At 43.9% G+C, this 16,562-nt stretch overlaps 1 protein-coding gene across 3 annotated transcripts in view; it reads left to right on the forward strand.

Moving 5' to 3' along the window:
- The window catches only part of LOC118000091 (protoheme IX farnesyltransferase, mitochondrial), a 137,656-nt gene that overhangs the window by 19,971 nt on the left and 101,123 nt on the right, over positions 1-16,562 (forward strand). For all 3 annotated transcript variants that reach the window (XM_034989634.1, XM_034989635.1, XM_034989636.1), the window contains exon 4: positions 11,785-11,909. In XM_034989634.1, the coding sequence (XP_034845525.1) occupies positions 11,785-11,909 (125 nt within the window). The remainder of the gene's footprint in view (positions 1-11,784; positions 11,910-16,562) is intronic.

The raw sequence follows: 16,562 nt of genomic DNA on the forward strand, positions 1-16,562 counted from the left end.
AATAAACAAGGTTGAGAATGGGCTCAGCTGCAGGTAACTGAAAACTTGGAAGAACAGTGACTTAAACAAATAAAGTGTTTATTTTTCTCTTGTTTAGAGGAGTGCGAAACTATGAGTCTAGAGCTAGTGCTGAAGGATGTTGTCAACATACCCGGCTCCTCCTTTTGGCTGCCGTTACTTGCTTTGGCTTTTGTTCTCAAGACCCCAGAATGGCTGCCATCCCTCCATCGTCATGCTGCACTCCAGGCCGAAAGAATGAAGAAGGGGGACTGTATGGAAAGGCAGAAACCTCCTTACAAGACTTTGCCTTTTTATTTGGGAAGGAAAGGTCTTGATGGGGACTTCCCCTTAGGTCTCACTGGCTAGTACAGTACAAAGTGGCTACCTCCAGCCGCAAGGGAGGTTGTAAAGTCTGGCATAATTCTTACAGAAGTGGAGCATCTAAAATCCAGCCCCATCAACTGCCAGTAGCCACTGGGCTGTCTCATTACTCAGCGTAGCCCCTCAGGAAGAGGATGTAGGGCTGCCTGCCTTTCCACAGTCCAGTTTCCCCAAGAAAACCCAATGCCGCCCCATAGTCCGCCCGGGGACCACCACCGCGCACGTGCGCTTCGTACCTAGAGTATTTCGGCAAGGGCCGGCTTGCCAACGTGACGTTGACTTTCCCAGGGGTGGTGGTGGAGGTCTACCGATGCGTCAGCAGCCTTCCCCTGTCGTCTTGATCGTCCCGTGCACATTTGGAGACCAGGGAGCTGTCGGGCCAGGACCATGCCACAGAGGGGAGCCAGACTCGAGCCTTCCCGGAGGGAACAAGCCCAGTGGGGGCCACGCAGCTCCTCTCCCGACTTCTGAGTTGTGCCCTCACAGGCACCGAGGGCTTTGGCATCTGGCTCAGTTTGCTTCCTGCCCAAGTCCACTGACAGCCTAGAGAGCCTCCCTTCATTTGCCATCGAGAGCCTTGGAGTGCTGGTTATCACACAGATTTCCAGGCCTCGTCTCCATAAACGCCTTCAGGCTGGGTCTGCATTCACACCCGGTTCCTCCTCATGCGAGAGAGAGCATGAGCGTGGGGGGAGGGTGGTGCAAAGAGGGAGAAGCAGACTCCCCACTGAGCACAGAGCCCAACCTGAGCCAAAGGCAAGTGCTTAACCAACTGAGCCACCCAGGCACCTCACAGGGGTGCATTTTTATCTGTATTTACGCTTTGTGGTTTTTGTTGTTGTTGCCATCACCTGCAGAATTTTGAACAGTTTAGCCTTTTAATTACAAGTAATCGATTATTTTACTCTACTGGAGTAGTCGAATGCTTTATGGTGCCTGGAAATTGTTGTACCTGAACCAGGTGACTTTAGGCGACTGTGCTTGGTAGTCCCTGGGCCTGCTTTTTACACTGTCGCTTTCACCTGTTGTCATTCTGTACTGAAGTTTTTAACCTGCTACCTTATTTTGTACTCAGCATAACTGTGGGATGGAAGATAGCCCTACTGTGTTACCCAGAAAGTTCATGGGACTTGTGAGAGCTTGGAAGCTCAGAGGGGCCTTTCGAGGACTCTACTGTGCTTTAATCTAGTCCCCAGCTAAGAGACTTTTTTTTTTTTTGTCTTACAGATAGGTAGTGATCATAAAGATTATCAATGAGTCATCTATGAGAGCTGGCAAAGTCAGTTTCACTTAAAGGGACAACCGCGTCGTTAAGGGAATTCTTCATTTGTTGATTATCTTAAAAGTATTTCTAAGAGTCTTCACTCTAGAAAGTTGTCTTGAACACCTAGATTAATGACACAGCTGGCATTATTGCATAACTAATCACTAGGAGCAAACGAAATTTTTCCGTGCAAAAGAAGATCATGATGCTTTAATAGACATATGTATGCATTTAGGTCCAGATACAAAGAACAAGTGAGAGGCCCATTTTATTGACCCGTTAACCTGTGTGGCAAAAAATATTCAAATGTAGATTCAAACACTAAATCCTGTCAAAGTCAGAATGATAATTTAAATGAACACTTAATCTTAGTTCTTTGTTTTAAAGGTTTATCGTAAAATATCTGCTGTCTGGACACTGACCAACAGTTTTGAGATGAAAGTGAGAAAAAGCTCAACTAACAGTCCCTTCTTGCCAAGCTCATTTTTCAAAAGACAGAGTTACACTTTTTAAAAGTTTAATGTGCGTCTGTTTTATGGAAAAGTTTTCTAGTTAATTACAAAGGTTGTAAAGTGTTGTTTATTAAGTATATTAAGAAGAAATATTTCTTTATTGAAAAGGGAGGAAAAACCCTAGAAATAGGATGACAAAATAGAAAAGCTTAGATGGTTCAAGGAAAAACTAATTCAGAGAACAATCTTGGGATCTCATTCAGTGTTGCATTATTAACTTAGATATAAACAGGTTTAATTTATGTATTTATTTAAACAGACCTGATAGATATTTCATTTCCCTTTTCTGAATGCTGACTGTAAATGCAAACCAAATGCTTCCTGGTGAATTGCCTTGGGGACCATACTTAAATGTTTCATTTTGGTAACAGTATTGCTCAATCAATTTGAAGTATGAGCTTTAATTTGGTCCCAGGATTTTCTTGGACTGGCTTTGGTCATTAAATATATGGAAAAAAAGACAGAGGGAAACAGGAAGGCCCCATAAGTTCTTAATTTTGCAGCTGTGTTATTCAAAATCTCTATAAAAAGTCTTATCTTTTAACCAGAAGTGGTTATGGTTTGTAATCAGTTACCCCTGATTGATATCCTTTAATGTGGCTGAGCAGAAAAATACCTTGTCTCTCATCAGCTGACTTTTCATCTGAATTTAGCAATAAGCAGAAGAATTACCACCTTCTTTGATATGTGTGTTGGTGAGAGGACTGTCAAGAGGTTTGCAGACGGCTGCCAAGCCAGGAAGCCTAAAACACTCACTTATATTAGAAATTGAATCATTTAGGGGCGACTGGATGGTTCAGTGGGTTAAGCGTCTGCCTTCGGCTCAGGTCTTGATCCCAGGGTCCTGGGATCGAGCCCCGCGTCGGGCTCCCTGCTCAGCGGGGAACCTGCTTCTCCCTCTCCCTCTGCCTGCCACTCTGCCTACTTGTGCTCTCTATCTCTCTGTCAAATAAATAAATAAAATCTTAAAAAAAAAAAAAAAAAGAAATTGAATCATTTGAAGCTTAAGCTGTTAATAGAAATGAAGAGAGAGGAGGAAATCTTAAGTACAGCTATTAAGTAAAAACTACCCGCTCATTTTAAAATCAGAAGGGACTTAATTCCTGCCTCTTAATTAAGTTACATCGTTTTGAACCTTGAGATCAGCCAGCAAAACTGATTCCATTGCTTGGACCCACGCATAAGCAAAACCACGTACAGGTTCATTAACTGCCCGTTCCTGTCAGCTTTGTACATGCAAGAGCTTTAAAGAGAATATGTCTCAAGTTTGTAGGATTTGGATTCCAGTATTGCATGGTATCCGCTCTCAGGGATAATGAGATATAATAGATCACAAGGATAATTTGAAATCTGTAGAGAATCTCAAACTCTAATCTAGCCAGGGGTTTTAATCTGTTGACTAAATCTTTTACCAGAGTTGATAATTATCCAAATTGATTTATTGGAATTTTGTTTTTAATTTAATTCTTCAGGAGCCCATGCTAAAAAAAAAAAAGGAGGTTTTAAAAGAGAGATAAAATCAGTTTGTAGATGACCAGTTTTCTAAGACCATCCTTACAGTTATTTTTAACTGATGATCTCGGGAAATAAAGTGACTTCATTATGCTTATGCTCAAAGACCAGTAGTTCTCAAAGTACTGAGCCTTTAAAAAAATCTTCCTTCCTTCCTTCCCTCCCTCCTTCCCTCCCTCCTTCCTCTCGTGCACATAACGTATGTTTATAATGTTTATGCTATTGTGTATGAATGTCACATACAGCAGAAAAGTGAAGAGTTATTTGTAAACGAAATTCATGTTCTCGTACCAATGCACTGTGTTCATTTTAAGATAAGCATAATGTGTGTGTTTTAAAATAATTAAAGTCAAATATAAGTGAAAGTTTCATGGTTTCTTCCCATGTCCCTGAGTTATCCACACCCTCCCTTTTTTTTTGAAGTGAGGGCTTCCGAGCTTTAAATACACATAAAAGTACTTTGTCACTGTAACGTGCTTCACAAACGTAAGTTTTGTTTTTTACTGTTTATCATTTTTAGTCCACATTTATGAAAGGACTGCTCTCCAGTCACTCCCCGGGAGCCACAGAGAAGTAACTGGGGTCACAACATAGAGGCATGCGGAGCTTGTAGGCAGTGTTCTGTTGTCTCCAAGTTCCTTAAGGCAGTGCTTTGAAATGTTAAGTCTAAGCTTAGTGGCCAGAGACCTGTTTCACCTAGAATTCTAGAAAGCACATTTCAAGAATTACCAAGAGCGCCACTTACTAAGTCCCTATTTGCTGGGCACTGTACTTCAGGGTTTTGCTACAGTGAAACACTAGTGTGTCTCTTAAAGGTGTCGAATGGCGTGGACAAGAGTCGGAAGTCAAGAGTTGTTGGTCCCTAGGGACACTTAGCTTCGGGAAACCAAGATGGTGGGATCGTTGCCTTTGGGTGATTGAAGGATTGTGCTGAGAGAGGGGTCCTTTGGTGTCACTCGAGAAGAGGGAAGCGACCACTTAACATCTATTCCCAACAGAAGGCCTGTGCCAGAGCCTTCAAACCGCTTATCTACACCTCTGTACTATTGCTGTCCTTCCCAGGCCCTCACCGCCTCCCGCCCCGCGCACTGCCCTAGCCTTTTCTCGGTCCTCTGGGTAAATTTCCCTCCACTGCAATCCATTCTCTGCCTTGTTGATAGACTGGCCGTTCCTAAACGCCACCCTCCTCACGGTGTGCGCTGCTTTTCTTTTTTTTTTTTTTTAAAGATTTTATTTATTTATTTGAGAGAGAGAGAATGAGAGACAGAGAGCATGAGAGGGAGGAGGTCAGAGGGAGAAGCAGACTCCCCGCCGAGCAGGGAGCCCGATGCGGGACTCGATCCTGGGACTCCGGGATCATGACCTGAGCCGAAGGCAGTCGCTTAACCGACTGAGCCACCCAGGTGCCCCGTGCGCTGCTTTTCTTCAACTGCAAAGCAAGTTACCACAACTTAGCAGGTTTTTTTTATTTTATTTATTTATTTTTTTAAAGATTTTATTTATTTATTTGACACAGACAGAGAGTACAAGCAGGGGGAGCGGCAGGCAGAGGGAGAGGGAGAAGCAGGCTCCGCACTGAGCAAAGAGCCGGATGCGGGACTCGATCCCAGGGCCCTGGGATCATGACCCAAGTCGAAGGCAGACGCTTAACCGACTGAGCCACCCAGGCGCCCCACGAGTTAGCAGTTTAAATCAGCACACGGTTATTATTTACCAGCTTGAAATCAGCACAATGGTCTGGGCTGTGGTTCTCACCTGGGGTTCTCTTCTAGGCTCGCTGTTCCCCTCCACCTGTTGGCCTGGACTCCGCTCCTCTGGGCCCTCCCAGTTCCTTGCCATGTGGCCCTCCTAGGAGTTCCCATCAGGGACTTTTGCTTTCTTCCAGCCCGGTGGGACAGGTGTACTTGCGACTGTTTCAGAGTAAATATACATTATACAGAACGCAAGTAAGAACTTCTCTCTGGAGAAGGCGGGCAGACAAGAGAACCTATTTGTTGACTCCTGTGAGTGATGGGCTCTGGAAGAAGGCAGCCCTGGCGGGTCTTAAGACAGGCCTTCTGGGGGCGCCTGGGTGGCTCAGTCGGTTAGGCGGCTGCCTTCGGCTCAGGTCATGATCCCAGGGTCCTGGGATCGAGGCCCCGCATCGGGCTCCTTGCTCCGCGGGAAGCCTGCTTCTCCCTCTCCCACTCCCCCTGCTTGTGTTCCCTCTCTCGCTGTGTCTCTCTCTGTCAAATAAGTAAATAAAATCTTTAAAAAAAAAAAAAAAAAAGACAGGCCTTCTGGTTCGGAAGAGATTGGTGGGGCTGCAGCTGAGCTGAGCTTGGGCCACATAGTCAGGACTGCCTATATCCTAAGCACCTTCACGGACTGCCGCTGACCCTCTGTGCATGCAGGTGCTTGCGGTTCACTGGCTGGACACCCACCCAGGAGCGAGAATGGTGGTGGGTCGGGCTTCATGGGGGGTGGGCATATTCCTCCACCTTGACTTCCTTCCAGAGTCATCCCAGGGCTTGCTGTCCAGTGCCCCTGGGCCTCTGTCGGATGGGTCACGCTTCATTGGCAGCATTGATTTTATGTTTACATGTGAAGGGACAGAATATGAGATTACCAAATAAAATATAATTTCAAGTGTTATTAATCAAAGAATATATTACACTCACTTTTAATGAGATCCTGGTGTTGCAGAATGAATCCCAGGAAATCAATGAAAAGTTTAATTACAGTTGTTAGCAGTGCTGTATGAGAATATTGCTTTGGTCAATTTTACTTGTACAGTTTATCAATCCTTTCTGCCTTCCTCTTTCTTTAAATTAATTGCCTTGATGAAGTAAGTATAAATACATTCTTTGTTAGAGTTCAGTGTTTAAATGTGTTACAAAATGCAGATTTCCTCCTCAATGATAATAATTATAATAATAGTCCTGATCAGTTTTTAATGTACATTACAATTTGTACAGTTTTAAATTAGGCAGTGTTTCCATTTTGCAGACTGACTCATTGTTAGGTCTTACTAAAACATAGTCCTTTCCCTTTATCAGTTTTTTGCAAATCACTTTCTGTCTCTTCTTAACTTACGAGTTGACCTGTTAGTCAAAATTTGATGTGCTTTTTGTATCGTTCATCACCCAGTCAAACTCCGGGGCAAGTAAAAAGAAAAACAAGATACTTTCTCCCCTGAATTAACAGTTTTATTTTCATGTAGCTACACACCCTTTCTGGGTTTAAACGAAGTTTAAAGATGCTTGCAGCATTTTTATCTTGACAGTTCAGTGATTGTTGTGCTGTCTCTCCCACTACGGTGGAAATTGCCCTTTCTTTTTATTTGTTTATAAAACACAATACAAAATGTTGATATGGATACTGAGAGATAGCTAAAGTTACTTTGGTGACTCTGGATTTTACTAATTCTATATTGAGAAAATAATTATGCATTTTCTGTGCTCTTTTAACTCCCATAGTTGTTTACAAATAGTCTACTTTTGGTTTAAGGTTCAAGGCTTTACCATAGAGTCAAGCATTATTTTAGGGGCCCTGGGTGGCTCGGTTGGTGAAGCATCTAACTCTTGATTTCGGCTCAAGTCGTGATCTCAGGTTGTGCGATCAAGCCCCGTGTCGGGCTCCATGCTCAGCTGGCTGTCTGCTTGGGATGCTCTCTCTCCCTCTGCCTTGCCCTTCCCTGCTGCACTCTCCCTCTCACTCTATCTCTCTCAAATAAATAAATCTTAAAAAAAAAAAAAAAATTATTTCAACCAATTGACTCCATGGGTGGGAGCAATTTACTTAGTTCATTTTGAGAGGGAAAGCCCTCCTGTCTCTTTTCCTTCCAATTCTCCCAGTGACACACCATCAACCTGTCTTCCTGAGTGGTTGAGTTGAGAAGTAACCTGGGTGTTACCAGCCTTTTTTTTCCAGTCCTGGCTTGTCACCACACACGGCGATAAGTGAGGAGTCGCCCGACCTTTCTGGAGAGCTCTTGAGTTGTGCAAAGCAAGATGACTCATTCTGGGACACCGGCCTATCCACAAGGCTTGGTGATTGATGGCGTGTATCTATAAAGAATGAAAAAGCCTCCTCACAGAAGGGAGCTGTTTTGAGTATTCTAAAATAGGAGTTTTGTTTGCTCTAAAACAGGTGCCTTCCTTAGGAGTCATTATATAAGTGCAGGTATGGCTCAGTGGACTGTGAAGTGAGGGGCCGTTCTTTCCCTGTCGTGCGTGGGTAGAATGTCCTCTTACTTGAATCTGCAAGGGCTGTGGGCGAGTCTGGAGTCACGTGGCATTTTCTTCCAGGTGTAAGTCTCCGTGTGGCTGTTCGCTGGTCTGGACTTAGGTGAGACTGCTGTGCCCCCCTTCGTGGTACCGGATGTGAGCCAGAGCACGCTGCACCCCCGGAGCCGAGGACAGGAGGGGGGAGCCGTGCAAGCTTCCTGGCCGAGGCCAGCTGCCTCTTTTCTCCTATTTGTCTTCAGGTCCTAATCTGCTGCTTGCCTTTTTGTAACCTTTTATCCAAACCTGCGTGCCCATTCCTGTACTTGTCCTCCCAGGACATGTGGACGCACACCACATTTGGGGACGACATCGTTAAAGGAGGGACTTTTTGGCCAAAGGACATATTCTGGTTTCAGGTGACCATCTACACACATGTACTCAAGTCACCTTTGCACGTTGTCATTGAGCCCAATCAAAGAAACACAGAAATGCCAAGAAACCTGTGTCCAGTCTAGACATTAGGGGCTTGTCCATATGGTAAAACAGGAAAGAGCTTCTATATGCTGCTGATAAAACTAGATTGAAGGGCGTGCCAACCAATTCGTGATCATTGGGAGGAGCGGTCAGTTTCCTGATCATTTCTTGCTGCTGTCAGTGGTGGTGCCTCTGGTCCTGCTTCCTGGGGTCCCATCACTGCACCTCATCCTCCTGTGATGTTCTTTGTCTGGGTGTGACACGGTTTCCTTTTCCCCCATCTGTGAAGTTCTGACATTTTTTTTTTTAAGATTTTATTTATTTATTTGAGACAGAGAGAATGAGAGACAGAGAGCACATGAGAGGGGGGAGGGTCAGAGGGAGAAGCAGGCTCCCCGCCGAGCAGGGAGCCCGATGCGGGACTCGATCCCGGGACTCCAGGATCATGACCTGAGCCGAAGGCAGTCGCTTAACCAACTGAGCCACCCAGGCGCCCCGAAGTTCTGACATTTTAAAAAAATATTTTATTTATGTATTAGAGAGAGTGAGCACGAGCAGGGAGAGGGCAGAAGGAAAGAAACGCAAGCCGACTCCCCAGTGAGCACGGAGCCCGAGGCTGGCCTCGAACTCACAACCCTGAGATCATGACCTGAGCCGAAATCAAGAGTCGGACACTTACCGAACCGAGCCACCCAGGCGCCCCGAAGTTCTGACGTTTTTTATACACTTCTTGCCACCGTACTTCATTGATTATCTCGTCCATTCCCTCGGGCTCAGCCATGGTCTCTGGGCAAGTGACTCAAGAGCCTCATGCCTCCCTCCTGCCTCCCCAGGCTCTTTCCTGAGCTCCAGTTTCATCTTCTGTCACTTTCTGTACATTTTTACATGGATATCCTGTGGTTCTTCAAAAGCAGCACATTTTCTAAAGACCAGCCAGCTCGATCACCTTTCCCGGGATGGACTTCTTTCTGTTACTGTTATAATGCTTCTCCAAGTCACCCTGTGGTGCAGCACTTTACCTTTTATCCTCTTTTGTTGTTATTTTGTTTTGTCTTTCTCCTTGCAATTACCAAGTCCTAACAAGTGACTAATCACAATAGCCCTTATATCGGGCGCCTGGGTGGCTCAGTTGGTTAAGCGACTACCTTCGGCTCAGGTCATGATCCTGGAGTCCCGGGATCGAGTCCCACATCGGGCTCCCTGCTCGGCGGGGAGTCTGCTTCTCCCCCTGACTCTCCTCCCTCTCATGCTCTCTGTCTCTCATTCTCTCTCTCTCAAATGAATAAATAAAATCTTTAAAAACAAAACAAAACAAAACAATAGCCCTTATATCTATTTGAGTCCTGCTTTTACTACCCTTAGAGTGGATTAACAGTAGAGCCTCTCCAATTGTTTCTCTGAAAAACCCTCTGCCTGTAGTAAATCACAGTGCCCACTGCTTCCAGGCTAACCTTCCAGTGACAGGTCACATCCTTGCATTGGGCTGTCAGTGACTCTCTCTGCCAACCAACTTGCAAACTACTCAGCTTGAGACCCTGCCGTCTGGCAGCCACCACTCTTCCTCCCCTGTCCCTTCCTCCGGACCTGGCATAGCCATTGACCTGAAAGTCTAGTGGTGAACCACGTAGTCAGCTCCTGCCCGAAGGAGTGCCTGGGGAGGGCCTCCCTAAGACGTCATATTTGAGGGGCGCCTGGGTGGCTCAGTCGGTTAAGCGCCAACTCTTGATTTCAGCTCAGGTCATGATCTCAGGTCGTGAGATCGAGCCCCGCATCAGGCTTGGTGCTAATCCTGGAGCCTGCTTGGGATTCTCCTTCTCCCTCTGCCCCTCCCCTTCCCACCCCACCCCCACTCATGTGCTCTCTTTCTCTCTCTCAAAATAAAAAAACAGGGCGCCTGGGTGGCTCAGTCCGTTAAGCGTTGGCCTTCAGCTCAAGGTCATGATCTTGGGGTCCTGGAATCAAGCCCCACATCAGACTCCCTGCTCAGCGGCGAGTCTGCTTCTCCCTCTGCCCCTCCTCCTGCTTGTGAGCGTGCTCTCTCTCTCTCTGTGTCAAATAAATAAAAATCTAATAGATAAATAAAGAAAAATAAAATATCATTTGGGAGAGAGGCAAGGTGGAAGCAAGGAGGTCACTTAGGGGACAGGCTCTTGCCATTGTCCAGACAAGATAATAGCTTGGACTAGATGACATGTTTCTCAGCCTCAGCACTCCTGACATTCTGGGCCAGAAAATTCTTTGTTGTGGGGGGCTGTCCTGCGTGCCGGAGGATGTTCAGAGGCATCCCTGGCCAGCGTCTGCCCACCTCCAGCATGACAGCCAAATATGTCTCCAGACATTGCCCAGTGTCCCCAGGGGGCAGAACCATCCCTGGTTGTGAGTCAGTGGGCTTGATGGTGGCATTAGAGGGGGTTTTGAAACACAATACTCTGCAGTCGATGGGATGTCGAGCAGGGCAAGAGACGAGAGACTCAGTAGTGCTTCCTACGTGTTTGGTTTGAAATCCTGGCAGATGGAGTCCGGTTACTTTAGACTCCTGACATTGGTCTTTCTTGCCCCTGTGCCTGTTCTTGGAACTCTCCAACCACCTGTGATGTCGCCCACCCTACCATTCTCCTCCTTTTCTTACCTCCCCTCCTGAAGGTCCAGCTTAAATGCCATCTTCTTGAAGTCTTCTCCGATCAGCCTACCACTGGTGATCCTTTTGCAGTGAATTTCTACAGCCCCGTATCAGTGTGGACCTGTCAGCTTCTGTAAACCCCCAGCAAAGAAGGACCAGGGCCTAAAGGAAGGACCAGCCTTAGCAGATGCTTGAATTACATGGTTTTGCTTCTATCCCTCTGTTCCCATTGGTGGCTGTAGGATTATCATCTCCTTCTGGTCATCCTCTAACCGTTATCTGGACCCCAGAATCATCATCCTTTACAGGTGAGCCTCTGCTCAGGTGGTCCGAAGCTTGTCATAGAATTGGGACACTTATTATATGCTGTCCTGTGTTAGAATTATTGATGTATGACTCTCAGCTCCCTGTCAAGTAGAGTTCCTGAGAGCAGGAAGGAGCCCTTACAGACCTTTATCCCATATACTGCCTGATCAGCACAGTACCCATCACGAATTAGGTATTCAGTAAGTGTTTGTGAATGAATAAGTGAATGCTTGGATCTGGAACATCAATTTTTTTTTTTTTTTTTTTTTTTTTTGGTCCTCTTGAATATAGTGGCGTTAAAGGAAAATTAGCATTTCTCTATAATGAACACATAGAATTTTGATAATCAGAAAAGAATTTTTTAATTTTTTTAGTGAGAGAGGGTTAGCCTGCAGTTTGCGTCACCGATGAAATGGATTGGTCTGTATGGAAGAGGGCTGGGTTTTGGCGTTTATGGTCCGGACTGCGCTTCAGTGATGAGATGTCTGCTCTCCTTCTGTCTTGCAGCTCTGGTCGTCAGCACCACTTCAGCCGGATTTGCACTGGCCCCAGGACCTTTTGACTGGCCCTGCTTTCTGCTTACTTCTCTGGGCACAGGCCTTGCATCCTGTGCCGCCAACTCCATCAATCAGGTGAGTGGGTCACTTTTCAGCTCAATCGTGGTATTACTCCTTTTTCCTAGACTGTGGTATTTGTCACATTTTTTTAAAAAAGACTTACCAAACCACATATACAGATGGAGAAGTTCCAGGAACTTGGGACACTGCGTCTCCTGTAGAGGTCTCTGGGTAGCAGAGCTGATCTGTCTCATCTCTTGAGATGAATGGTTTTCGGGTGAGAGAGCGGTCGTGTATCTGCTTCAACTGACCAGGAGTCAGGGTTAGAAGCGTTTCAGAGCCGTCAGACTTTCTGCTCTCATCCGGTTCATGCACATTTCCCTGAGCTTATCATTTTCTGTGTTCTTCTTTCTTTGGTTTGATTTGTTTGCATGTGTTTACATATACAACAATGTATTTGTTTTAAGATTTATTTATTTATTTCACGGGGAGGGGGGTGGGCAGAAGGAGAGAGAGAATCCCAAGCCGACTCTGTACTGAGTGTGGAGCCCGATGTGGGGCTCAGTCTCACGACCCTGAGATCACGACCTGAGCCAAAGCCAAGAGTCAGACGCTCAACTGACTGCGCCACCCAGGTGCCCCAATAATATATTCTAAACAAGCATATCCAGCTTTTAAAAAAAATCAGTAATTCAGTATTCAGTAAACTTGGTGTGTGTGGAATCACAGAATATATTAAAAAATTAATTAGCATATTATTTTTAATGCATCGTTTTGTCCCCCTTTTATTTTAAACATCAAAATAGTTGTCTAAAAATTAGTTCTCCTCCTACCCCTGCCTGGTCATCGTGGTGTGTGCCCCCACGCATCCTTTTTCGTCAGATACCAGAGTGAAAAAGTCTTGGCTAAAACTTAAGGAAAGTCATTTTCATCACCAGAACACCCACGAGGAGTTGGCCCAGTTTTAAAACAGGAATTCAACTTACAAGTAGGAAAAAGCGTGGTCAAGTGGATATATAAGTTGGCATTCTGTAAAATATGGGAATTTTAATTTGATGATGCCTCAAATCATTATGCTTTCACAATGTGTAATCAATCAGCTGTTTGGGGAGGGATCGATCTATTTCAAATAAGGTTTATTTTTTGTTACTATTTTTAATGTCCAAACAGTCTTATAGGGAGGTCCGACTAATCCTGCCACACTCCAAACGTACCGTCCCATCCCGTCCTCTCTTGTAAACCACGGGGCAGCTCTTCCAAGCTGTTCTTCCTTCTGCTCCCCTCCCTTGTTGCTTGGCTAAGAGAAGAATCCTGGTTTCACAATGAACATGTTTTTAATGAAATTTTGAATAGAAAGCAATATAAGCAAAATGGATTTGTGTTGCTATTTTGGGTCTATTTCTCAAAATATTTTTAAAATTATTACTTTTATTTAGTTATAAATCTAGGTTATGAGATTAAGCGAGGAACACATTCTAGTTTTCAGGCCCCTTTTTTCAGGTGAAGAGCTGTACTTATCCTTGAGACACTAGCTGCTGTCTCCTGCTTAAATTATATAGATTTAAATAAAAATTTAAAATGAAAGTGTAGACATTTAGAAAAATAGCAACAACTAACTAATAAGCACCAAATGGTTTAGAAGTCCCCAAACATTATAAAAAATAACAGAGTTGCCTTGAGTTTGAGCTGCCGTCCCTCTCCCATCCCCCGCCCTAAAAAAAGGTAGTTCAAGATCTTATCATGGAAAAAAAGGCCTGTCACTAGATGACAGGAAATATCTAGAGAGAAAATATCTAGAGAGAAAAAAATGGAATGATTTACATTTCAGCAGAAATTTCCAGAAACTGAACATAAGCTAAGGTGTTAGAAATTTTAAAAGTCTAAATGCGTTTGGCTGCTTTGTTTTATCATCTGTAGGAAGTATATTGGCTACAAGGGTGATTTAGGGTCTGTGCATCTCAGACTACTGAGAAGAACCAGACGACGTGATGGGATTCTTTCTGGAACCGACAAATCGCATTGTCTGCCTCTGTGTTAGCATTCCCTTCTTAGGTCGGCTTCCTAGTCCTGTTCTGCACTCACTCACTCAGCCCTCCGCTTCTTCCTTTGGAACACTCCACGTCCTGCTCCACAGTCGCTCATCCCCTGCAGGCTTCTTCAGTGCTGTGGGTAACATGGGCCCTTAATTTCTTCATTTTCCCGTATTCCTCATATCGCCTCCTTCCACTCACCCTGGGCTCCAGTTTCCTTTGGAAACATCACAGTGCTTAAACATCTCAATGGTCACCGTCATTGTTGAATTCCACTGTTGTTATGGTAACGGTAAGCTTCCCAAATTACAATATTTTCTCAATTTTGTTGGAAGGATTTTAGTTCGAGTATTATTAAGCAGTCACATAAAATAAAGGAAGGTGAGAACATTTTCACTAGGGCCTTTAATTAGTGTAAGCAGAGCGAAGAGCACTGGGCAACAAACCTTTAAGTGAGTTTTGAATAGCAGGTAGATAAAGAAATAGTTGCTGGTGAAAAGCCAGAGCTTGCTGTTTTCTTAGGGAGCTGGTATCCAACTTAAAGAATGCATATATGTGGTTGGTATGGATAAAAGTTTTCAGCTTCTAACAGAGTTCTGTGGGAGACAAAAAATTTCTGTCTGCATTTATAAAAGGATTCGGAAAACATTTCATATTTTTTAAATACTTGTTTTAGCTGTTATTAATTTAGAGTGCTTCTTCTTTGTACCCTACTTCTGTGATCTCTCTGTGAAAGTAGGAAAAATAAAGCTTTGAAAAACAGTTCCTACATTTGTTTTCGGGAGAGAAAATGTGCTTCGGCTTCTGATTTATGAAGTAATGACTAGTGCATAAATATATATATATATATATATATATATTAGAAACCACTAACATTAAAACGTAAGAAGGAATTACATCCATGTTTTGTAAAATATATGCATGCTTCGTTTGAAACCATAGTGAGGCCTGAAAGCGGGTGTGCCTTCCAAGGATGAAAGCCATCCATAAAATTTAGCAACTGAAAGATAAAATGTGGTAGACGGCTTCGACTGCTCGAATCTTGAGAAACAAGCGACTCAGAGTGAAAAGCTGAGTAAATTCAAGTGGAATGAATTTTAAAAATTGAAAAAGATAAGAACTTGTCAGAAAATAATCAGCATAATTGAGTATTTGACGTAGTAGATATTGTTATAATCAACTGTATTTGGGATTGTTTTACTTATGTTACATAAGTAATTTCTTCATTTTCTCGTATTCCTCATCCTACGTGATTTTTTTTTAATAGAGGTTAGGCGTGGATGTCAATAAATACATTTCTGCAGGATCCATTTTATTGGTGACCTGCTCTTCCTCCTGATGGAGTTGCCCCCACTTTCGCAATCCGTGCTCTGTTGTCCCAGCTTTGGTCTTCTGAAACCACCACGCACATTTCTAAGTGTTTTCAGAGGACAAGATAGGAGAAGTGACGTGGATGAGGTGAGGGCTGCCAGCCAAAGCATACATGAGACTGATTTCACTTGGAATGTAGGGTCTTAACAAAATAACTAATTGTTGACATTCATGCAGTGTTTTAGAGTTTACAAAGCATATTTACATAAATTATTATTTAAACCTTACTACCCTGTGAGGTAGGCGGCATTATTGCCATTTCTATTTGTAAAACATTCTGTTTTGCCTTTGAATTATTCTTTTTTTTTTTTAAGATTTTATTTATTTGTTAGAAAGAGAGAGCATGCACAGAAGGAGAGGGAGAAGCAGACTCTGCTGAGCAGGGAGCCCAACGAGGGGCTCAATCCCAGGACCCTGAATTCATTATCTGGGCCAGAGGCAGCCACGTAACTGACTAAGACACCTAGGCGCCCCCAATGTTCTTTTTAAAAGCAACATTTAAAAAAAATGTGTTATGCAAATAATATTTCCATTGCAGATCAGTGACAAAATATAAATAAGCAAAAATAACAATAACATTCTTTATTTTATGTTTTCCTTGTGCCAGGCACTGCTCTGTGTTTCAGAATTACAGCAGAGGACAAACGGAAACCTCTGACTTTGTAGTGCTTATATCCCACCAGCCAAATAGATTCACTTGTTAACATTTTGATTTGTATTATTGTAGGCTTTTTTTTATACACACACAATCGCCACATATATGTTAATTTCTCATAGAAATGATTTATATGTTGACATATCAGATAAAGGGCTAGTATCCAAAACCTATAAAGAACTCATCAAACTCAACAATCCAATCAAGAAATGGGCAGAAAACATGAACAGACATTTTTCCAAAGAAGACATCCAAATGGCCAACAGACACATGAAAAAGTGCTCAATATCGCTCGGCATCAGGGAAATCCAAATCAGAACCTCAATGAGATACCACCTCACACCAGTCAGAATGGCTAAAATTAACAAGTCAGGAAACGACAGATGTTGGCGGGGATGTGGAGAAAGGGGAACCCTCCTACACTGTTGGTGGGAATGCAAGCTGGTGCAGCCACTCTGGAAAACAGTACGGAGGTTCCTCAGAAAGTTGAAAATAGAGCTACCATATGATCCAGCAATTGCACTACTGGGTATTTACCCCAAAGATACAAAAGTAGGGATCCAAAAGGGTACATGCACCCCGATGTTTATAGCAGCAATGTCCACAATAGCCGAACTGTGGAAAGAGCCAAGATGTCCATCGACAGATGAATGGATAAAGAAGAGGTGGTAT

This window comes from Mirounga leonina, unplaced genomic scaffold (assembly GCF_011800145.1).
Source record: "Mirounga leonina isolate KUSES-001 unplaced genomic scaffold, KU_Mleo_1.0 Mir_488, whole genome shotgun sequence".
NCBI lineage: Eukaryota > Metazoa > Chordata > Mammalia > Carnivora > Phocidae > Mirounga > Mirounga leonina.